The 9215-nt window shown below is 35.7% G+C and overlaps 1 protein-coding gene across 2 annotated transcripts in view; it reads right to left on the bottom strand.

Annotated features, from left to right (window-relative positions):
* The window catches only part of PPP1R1C (protein phosphatase 1, regulatory (inhibitor) subunit 1C), a 108828-nt gene extending 103456 nt beyond the window's left edge, over positions 1–5372 (bottom strand). The window contains exons 1-2 of one of the 2 annotated variants that reach the window (XM_014546515.1): positions 5062–5372; positions 3353–3413 (exon numbers count right to left, since the gene is read on the bottom strand). In XM_014546515.1, the coding sequence (XP_014402001.1) occupies positions 3353–3413; positions 5062–5142 (142 nt within the window). In that variant the 5' untranslated portion in view covers positions 5143–5372. The remainder of the gene's footprint in view (positions 1–3352; positions 3414–5061) is intronic. The other variant, XM_005857654.2, reaches the window with a different exon arrangement.
* Between the last annotated feature and the right edge of the window lie 3843 nt (positions 5373–9215).

Below are 9215 nucleotides of genomic sequence, written 5' to 3'. Positions count from 1 at the left end.
AAAATATATTTTTATTGATTTCAGAGAGGACGGGAGAGGGAGAGAGAGATAGAAACATCAATGATGAGAGAGAATCATTGATTGGCTGCCTCCTGCATGCCTCCTACTGGGGATCAAGCTAGCAACCCAGCATGTGCCCTGACCGGGAATCAAACCATGACCTCCTGGTTCATAGGTTGATGCTCAAGCACTGAGCTACACTGGCTGGAATGCAAACTCTTGAAAAGGTTAAAAAAAATAAGCTACGTTTAACTCATTTAACAAGGATTGCAATACACGATCTAATCATATAAGTTGAAAAGGTTTGTTAATTATGTCTCTATATGGAAAATTTAATTTTCTTTGCCTCATTAATTGACAATAAAGAAAGGTTTTTCAGGGATTTTTAACAGCACTAATGATATCTGATTCAAAGAACACTCACTTGTTTCCTGGGCAATTTCAATATATTAAAGAAATTTGTTTAGTTTGCCAGGATTGAAAGCTGCAATCAATTTTTATTTGTCAAAGAACATATTGCTATTGAGAGCTAAAAGAAGCAATTGCTTAAAAAAGGTCATTTAACATTTAACAAGGTTTTTGTTGTTGTTGCTGTTATTTGTCTTGTTTTGTTTGATAGAGAGTGTTCAGGTAATATTTGAAACATAAGGAATTGTTGGATAGGGCAGAAATATTTGGTACAAATCAGATTATGAAGATTACAAATGAAATCTAGTTTTTATATCTTAACCTTAAATATCATGTGCAAAGTTTGTATTCCAGACCACATAAGCTAAAAACACCTAACATTTGTTGCACTTTGCAATTTTTAAAGTGTGTTTACATTAATTCTTTCAATCATTACAACAACCCTGTGAAGTAGGAAGGATGGACTTTATAATCCCTATTTTATAGATGAGAAAATAAAGCTTGTAGATATGGTCCCTTACCCAAGAACACACGTCTCATAAAAACTAGCATCCAGGGTTGGTTGGGTTTCATATGATGTTCTTTTGTTGCTGTTTGTTTGTTTGTTTGTTTGGTCCTTAGACTTATTTCCTCAATAATCATGGTTCTAGATCATTTTTACTGAGAAAACTATATAAGCATTTGGGTTTTTGCTGCAAGAACCGATCAATAGTTCAAATCTCTGGTTGCCGTACACATTGCTATACACAACCAAAGACTGACAGTCCTTTTAAACTATCCTCACTTCCAAAAGCAGGATGAAGACTCAGGGAGATGACATTACTAAAACCACACAGTTCTCCATGAGATGCTATTTGCATCTAAGTCCTCTCCAAAGGTGAGTATAAAAAGAGAAAATGATGGAGTCTATAAGGGAACTAGCACACTGCCATCTAGTGATTAGGAGGTCTGATAAGAAAAGGCTTCTGGAGAAAATATAAATTTTGTTCACAGGGATATTAAAATATAATTCCTTATCTACTAAGCAAAGTGGTCTAGAGACAATGGACTTATTTAAAGGTTGGACCTGAATGTCTAGTCACATTTACAGAGCCTTCACTGTGTATTGCAAACTGAAATTTGTAGGGCCAGAATCATGCCATAGGAAATGCATGGGCTCTAGAATCAGAATGATCTGTGTTTGTGTAATCTGTCACTTCCAGTGGAAGGAATTCTGCAAAAATCACCTCACCTCTCTTATGCACACTTTCCTCAACTACAAATGGCAAATATTTGGCATTCAAGAAGCTGTAGTTACTATTTCAGGAGCTCAAATGAGTTCCCTGGCTAGATTATGTTCAAACAGTAACAATGCCTGCAGAATTTTGAAAGCTGCTCTTTAGTAGTCAAAGGACATCTAGAAATCAAGATGGGCAACCCTTTTCAAGGTTGGCATAGGGAGGTAAGTTCTAGGACATTATGGAAAAGTCTGCCACTATGAACAAAGACAGTGATGAAAAATTGCTATAAAATTACCTCCAATCTGAGATTTCATTATTGTATTTACTTACTTGTATTTATTTGTAAACTATGAGTGCATATCATCTGCACCTCTTATTCACCCAAATATAAGTTAACATTTTTAAGTGAGATAATATATTTCAAAATGATATTAAAATGCTACAGCACTTTAAAATTGTAGGATCAAATTATGATTCTTTGTTTTCATCAAAAATAAATTTGCTTGTTTTTTTGTGTTTTTTAAAAATATGTTTTTATTGATTTTGTTAGAGAGAGGAAGGAGAGGGATAGAGAGATAAAACATTGATTGAGAGAGAAACATCATCGATCAGCTGCCTCCTGCATGCCCCCTAGAGGGGATGGAGCCCGAAAACCGGGCATGTGCCCTAACTGGGAATTGAACTGGTGACCTCTTGATTCATGGGTCAACACAACCACTGAGCTATACAGGCTAGTCTGCTTATTTGTTTTTTTATCAGCTAACCACATTCCTATTTTTGGACCCAATAATAAATATTCTATTCAATTTTTACCTTCTTTTCTTATGTATTTTTCTCTAATAAGAAAGGAATCTGAAAAAGTCAGTCTGTTTTGTCCTGATATTCTTAAAACAAATCACTTACTACAATTTATACTTAGACTTGTTTCCACTATTCAAACTCCTTTTGTCCATCCTTATTGTTTATACCTACAAAAATCCAACACCAAGTCCTGCCTGGCTACCAATTAATCCAATGACCTTTGCTGTCTTACGTTACTAGAAAAAGCACTTAAATGTGAGATTAAAATCACCTCCATTTAATAAGTAAATAATGTTTGTGTATTGCAGATCATTGGTCTTTATCAGAAATAATAATCAGCTTTACTTTTTTACAGGAAATGGAAAATAAAACCTCAACAAATGGATGCAATCCTTCAGAATGGCTCTCAAATGGACAGAGAGGAAAATTGATCTGGTTACTTGTCAATTGCATTATTCAGAGATGACATCATCTGCAAAGCTATATTCAATGCTGGCTCATTGCCCACCCATGACAGCCTTTCATAGATAAAAAAAACCTGTTCTGTAAAGATATAAGCATCTCCAGAGCTGTCATTTGAGCTTTGAAACCTAATTAAATAACTTTCTACCAGCCTCATTAGTAAGCACTAAATCAAATTCTATACAAACACCTGAACACAGGACAGCGAATGCTAACAAAACATTTCATAGCATATCATCATCACCAATGTGTTATTCTAGAAGAAAAGCAGGCTGTTGGCTGAGACAGTTTCTATATTTATTTCTGGTTTTGTTTATGATCCACTGTAGAGATGAACCTGTTAGATTGTTGCTAATTGAAATGCAGAATTAAAGTCTTTTGGCAATGAAATGCTCTTTGATGTTATTCTAACAATTCTATTCTGTTCCATCAGTGAGCGTGAAACAAACATGCTTCTTTACCTGGCGGGTTGTGTTCATTGAGAATCACAAGTGATGCCGGTGTAGGTCTTCTTTTCCTGATCTGTGAACAACAAAGGCCCAGCTGAGGTCAGTGAGCGTCAGACACTGCTCCAGGCTGCCCTGCAGCTTGCAAAGCTGTCCCATCCTCATCTATCCCAACATACAAAAGCAAATATCTGGAGGGTGCACAGTAGGTGCCCGCTCACTAAATTTATTTTGAAACATAGAAAGTCAGACAGTAGAACTGTCATATATGAATATCACCTTTGTTTACCAAAAAGCTACTACACTTCCACAAAAAAGAAGTTGTTGTATACAATCAAATGATGCCTCTGAAAATTAATATGCACTGAAGGTAGAGGGATGACTTTCTAATTTCATAATATTAATGATGCTTTAAAGATCCATTGTCCTTATTTCTAAATGAGAGAAGCTTAGAAAACTCAAATTTCTAGCAGGTTAAATTTAACAGCATGAGTTTTTAATTTTAATTAATATTATAAGTTTTTCTTATTTTCTAGTATAGTATTTAGAATAAATCAACAAATAAAAAATAAATATGGATCTTATAAGAGTATGTTATTCATAAAAAACTAATTGTTTTAGTGTGTGGTTTTTTTCTTAATTTAAGTTATAGGAGTATATTATGATTAGAATCTCTAATATGTCCATGATTCTTTGAATATATAGGTAAATTCCTGAAGTACATGTAAGTAGGAGAGTAGAGAAAATTTACCAATGACATCTTGTCCAAGATAGAACCAATGCCTCATTCAACACAGATGCATGTTCAAGGTTGTATTTAACTGGCCCAAGCCTGGGTGAATCTACTTCAACCTTGTGGAAAATTATGAGTCTCAGATTTAATAATTGTTTTTAAAGCTTTGTATATAATATTTGGTAAAAGATTCAGGGATAACTTAGGTTTTAAGAAATTAATGAATTAAGTTGATGGCCCTGTAAATTTCTTTGCTTTTGCCTCCTCGCTGCTATAATTTTACCACAAATGATATTTTGAGTGGTTCTGAATATGAAAGGCAATACTACAGATGTAAACCAATCACATGTGGGAGAGTCAGAGACAGAGACAAAGAGAAAAATACATATAGACATAGTATAGACGGAAAAGGAATTCAGGAAATGTTAAAATACTATCTTTAATATCTGAATAAAATGTTTTTTAAATTATACATATACCTACACATCCTATCTATCATATGTTACATATATTTATAATTACTGCTCTGGATATATAATAAAAACATTAAAATAAAATATTAAGTCTATAATCTGAAATTATTCCAAGATTTAATGCTTTCATTGTTAAATGAATCTTTATCTTTTTATTTCATAAATAATGAAATAAAAGGTTGTTAAATTTTAGAATTTATTTTTAAGTTTCTCTAAATGTTGAACCTGCTATTTTAATAAGCAAAAGCAAAGACATTTTCGGATCCAAATCTGAATTGCTAACATAACCATTTTCCCTAACAGATGCTAATTTTGCATCCCATGAAATGCTGCAATAGTTCACCCAGTGCAACTCAAATACAAGTGCACATGGAAACCAATTTATTTCTCATTCATGTATCCTGGAAATCCACGAAGTTCGGCAAATTCAAGAGGTAGAGAAACCTTCAATTAATAACAAGAATGTATGTCCATGTTACTTTATATCCAATAACTGGTCCCCACCCAATTCTGCTTACCTGCTCCGCTGCTTCGGGCGCAATCTGACTCTGGAACAAAGGCACAGCAAACTGTATCTTTTTGGGACTGTTGGGCTCCATGGCAATGATGAGAATTAGTCAGACACGTGAAGGACTCAGAAGGACTAACCCCCAGTGGTGTCTGGGATGTGTTTCCTCGGGCACAATCCACCCGGCCACACAGAGCGCTCCGTAATAAATAGCTGTAATTCCAGCGTGAGCAAGTGAAGACGCCGAGGTCTGAGTAACTCCCTCTTTAAAATCCACACCGATGTCTGGTTTGACTGTTCCTCACCAATCTCTAGGATCTTCTCAGCACAAGGCCGAAAGGAATAATAAGCTAATTGTATGCCTCTTCACTATACACATGCCAAACATTCACTCAGCAGCTAATTGAAAATGCAATGCTAGCCTTGAAGGACTCGCTGCCCTGGGATTTGAGAGAAAGGCTCTATCCATTGCACATTACTAACCGGCTGCTCAAAAGTGCAACGTAAGCTCCCTCTGAGTATTGCAGGGATGGGCCATTCATTATTGATGAATATAAAGCAGGAAGTTTTTGGAGTTGGGGGCAGGGTCTGAGTATGGAATCATTTCATTTCTCTTGCAGCAACTTATAATTCAGACACCCTTGCTATTTTACATTCAGCCACCAAATAGATGAATGGCCACAGAGGGTAAGCCACAACCAATAATATCTGCTGTATCTGGTTAGGTGAGATTAATCATAGCAGGCAGAGCATCTGTGGTGTAGTGAGGACAGCATTGCCACCGGCTGAGCAGATCTTGGTTCAGGTTCCATCTCTTCCATTAACAAGTTCTGTAGCCTGAAGCAAACCACAGGCTATGTCTAGGCCCCCATACTCTCATTAGAAAAATGGGGGGTTGGACTCAATGACCTTTAAGGTCCTTTCTGTTTCAACATTCTACAATTGTAGTTCTACAATTTTCATTAGAGTGGAAATTATTGGACAGCTAAATTTAGCCAACAGCTTGGTCACTGCTGCTGCAATGACCTCTATTTCATTTCCTGGTGGAGCTGGATATATCCTCTGATTTGGAAGAATACAGAAATGACTAGAAAACATTAGTGGAAACATAATGGTATCCAACATTGTGTTTTGTTGTCAATAGTGGGGATATGTGCAAAGATAAAGAAAGAAATTGGGGAAAAATTTCATAAAAGGTGTAATCTCCAAAATGATAGATGGTGGTCCTATTGGCTGGTGGTCAAGGTAGAGAAACACTGCCTGCTCTCCACATCTGTGAATGTTAAAGGGGAGGCAATACCATAGATGGCCTTCATGCATTCGACTCCTTTTGTGAAGGAAGCCTGACAATGAAGCAACTTTCATGGAAGAAAGTACTTACTTTTCTACTTCCTTATTTGAAATGTATTGTTGCCCGGCCAATGTTGCTCAGTGGTTGAGTGTTGTTCTAGGAATCAAGAGGTCCTGGTTTGATTCTGGGTCAGAGCACATGCCCGGATTTCGGGCTAGATCTCCAGTAGGGGGCATGCAGGAAGCAGATGATGGATGATGTTTCTGTCTCTTTATCCCTTCCCCTTTCTCTCTAAATAATCAATAAAAACATTTTAAAAGAAATATATTGTTTAATGAATACTAGATTTCTTATATGTTTTTGGATTTATATAATACATTTAGACATTGACTATGATTCCAGTTACTAACAAATGAAGTTTTCTTCCTTTTTTAAAAAATTCTGAGCCCATACCAGGAACCATCTTAATGATTTAAGCATGCAACATTCTGTTGAAAGAACATAGAAAGTAATATGCATTATTCAAGCAAATTTCTACACCCACTAGGGAAAAAAGCAAATGCAGATGTGGATGTGAAAGCACTTTCAGTTGGAGAACAGTGCTGACCAGCAAGAACTTTTGTGATGGGTGCATCCTTGTAGTGTCGAAGGAAAACTTATAAATTACATTATGTGTAATAGGTTAGAAAGGCTCTAAAAGAAAATCTGAATTAATATCATTAATGAACTTATTTCTCTGGATATGTTTTCAAATTATATAAAAGGAAAACAAGGAAGTACTTTTAGTGAGAAATTAATTCAAAACTTTATTTAGAGTAATGATTAAGAGCATGATATACTTGGCAGCCTAGATTTCAAACCCTGGCTCTAATACTTATTCAGTTTATCCACATGGGCAGTAATAGAACTTTCTACTTGTGAGGTTTAGATGAATTAATTTTTTTAAAGAGCTCATTACATGTTCAGCACATGATGCCACTCAGTAAAAGATAGCTGCTACTTTTCCTTCATTAGATAGCAGACTAATAGGTGATAAAGTGAAATTTTATGTATGCATTATGATATAAATATTAACTAAATGATTCTCATTAGCTAACTGCTCTATTTTGAATAGTTTGACCAGAGATAATATAGTATAAAGGGATTACCTAGCCCCTTTAAGCTTCTTCTTCCCCAGGCCAGCTCCTGGGCATATTGTGGGACTCAGCTCAGGTTTATCACCTCTGAGAAGCTTTTATAGGTTTATTCCTACCCACACTGGGCTTAGACCCACCTCTTCTGTATCCCAAAACACCCAGCATACCTCTACTTAGTACAATAACTACATGACTGTCTTTTTACTGGTTAGCATTTTGAAATGCCATCCATTCACCTAGCAAGTATTTGTTAAGTCTACTCTGTGCCAGGCCTTTTGCTATGGCATTAAAGGATAGACTGTGGTCACAGGTGAGTGAAGTCATTTTAAAACTAAATTCTTTTTCTAAGAATCACGTAAAATGCAACTTAAATTTGAAGTAATCTAAAAATTTTAATGTGTTTATGTGGAGAGTGTAATTATACTGAATATTAGGTGTACATTTTTCTCCCTGTTAGAGATAATAGTAATAGCTAACCTTTATATGACATTTACTGCGTACCAGGCACTATTGTAAGTGCTTTACCTGAATTGATTTATCTAAAACTCTTAACAACCCTTTGAGATAGATGTCAGTACCACCCCGTTCCCTAATTTAAAATGAGGAAACTGAGAATCTGAGAGTTTAGTCAATTTGCTCAAGGTCATCCAGGTAATGCATGGCAGGGCCAAGATTCAAACCAGACCTAGAACCTTGGCTTTTAATCATGATGGCCACTATAATATAAGGCCTACAAAGAAGGCACCAGAACCTCTCTCACATTGATATTTCTCTCTCACATCAATGTTCCTCTCTCTCTCCCCTCCTCTCTAAAATCAATTTTAAAAAAATATCCTCGGGTGAGGATTTAAAACAATAACAACAAACAGAATAGCTTCTATGCTGCTTTAAATCTTATATTTTTTCACATTCTACACTTATAAGAAGACTCCTCAGGCAAAACTCACTAAATAACCTTTAATAAACTCTAAACCCCCACAGCACTTAAGTATAAAAGTGTACTTGTAGTCACCCTCATGCTTAAAAGCTGACATCATTGATTCATATATTTATTTAGTGCCTAACATATCCTTTTAAATTGTTTCTTAATTTTTCATGATTGCATATTTTGTCTTCCCTAACTCAAACAAATGTTGATTTACTCTAGGATCTTCATATCAATGAATGCTATGTTTATAATATGTGTTGAATTGAAGAATTACTACTGAGTTATATAAACACTCAGGATTTTTTTTTCTCCTAACTATGGACATGGTGTTTTGTTTAATATTTTTCTGGGTCGTCACTCAACTATTTTTTATCTTTGTTTCTTATGGATGTAGGCTCACTAAAGAAGCCAGAAATCAGAGAAAGGTTTTCAGCAAGTTCATATCAGCCATGAGGCTAGAGCAGTTAGTTCCCATCAGAGAGAGGGAGTCTGCTTTGAAGGACCTTTGGACCCGTGGGACTTTGTTGATGCCACCATTGGGGAAGCAGTTCATTGGGCAGTCTGAGCAGGGGAGAGTCATACGGAGACACAGTCTATCACAGCCTAGTATGGACCAGGCACCTTAGAAATTTTAGACCATGTGGACTGTTACAAAGATTTTTAGCTCAGGTCCAGCAAAGACACAGGAGTAATAAGAAGAAGATATGAGATTTATTCTTTACCCATCCCTCTTTTCATTTGTTTTCATATCTTTCAGTTTTATTCATGGTCATAGTTTAATTTTAGCCTTTCCCTGCCTTTTATTTGGG

The sequence above is a fragment of the Myotis brandtii genome, unplaced genomic scaffold, assembly GCF_000412655.1.
Source record: "Myotis brandtii unplaced genomic scaffold, ASM41265v1 scaffold112, whole genome shotgun sequence".
NCBI lineage: Eukaryota > Metazoa > Chordata > Mammalia > Chiroptera > Vespertilionidae > Myotis > Myotis brandtii.
This window is presented reverse-complemented; position numbering and strand designations above follow the sequence as displayed.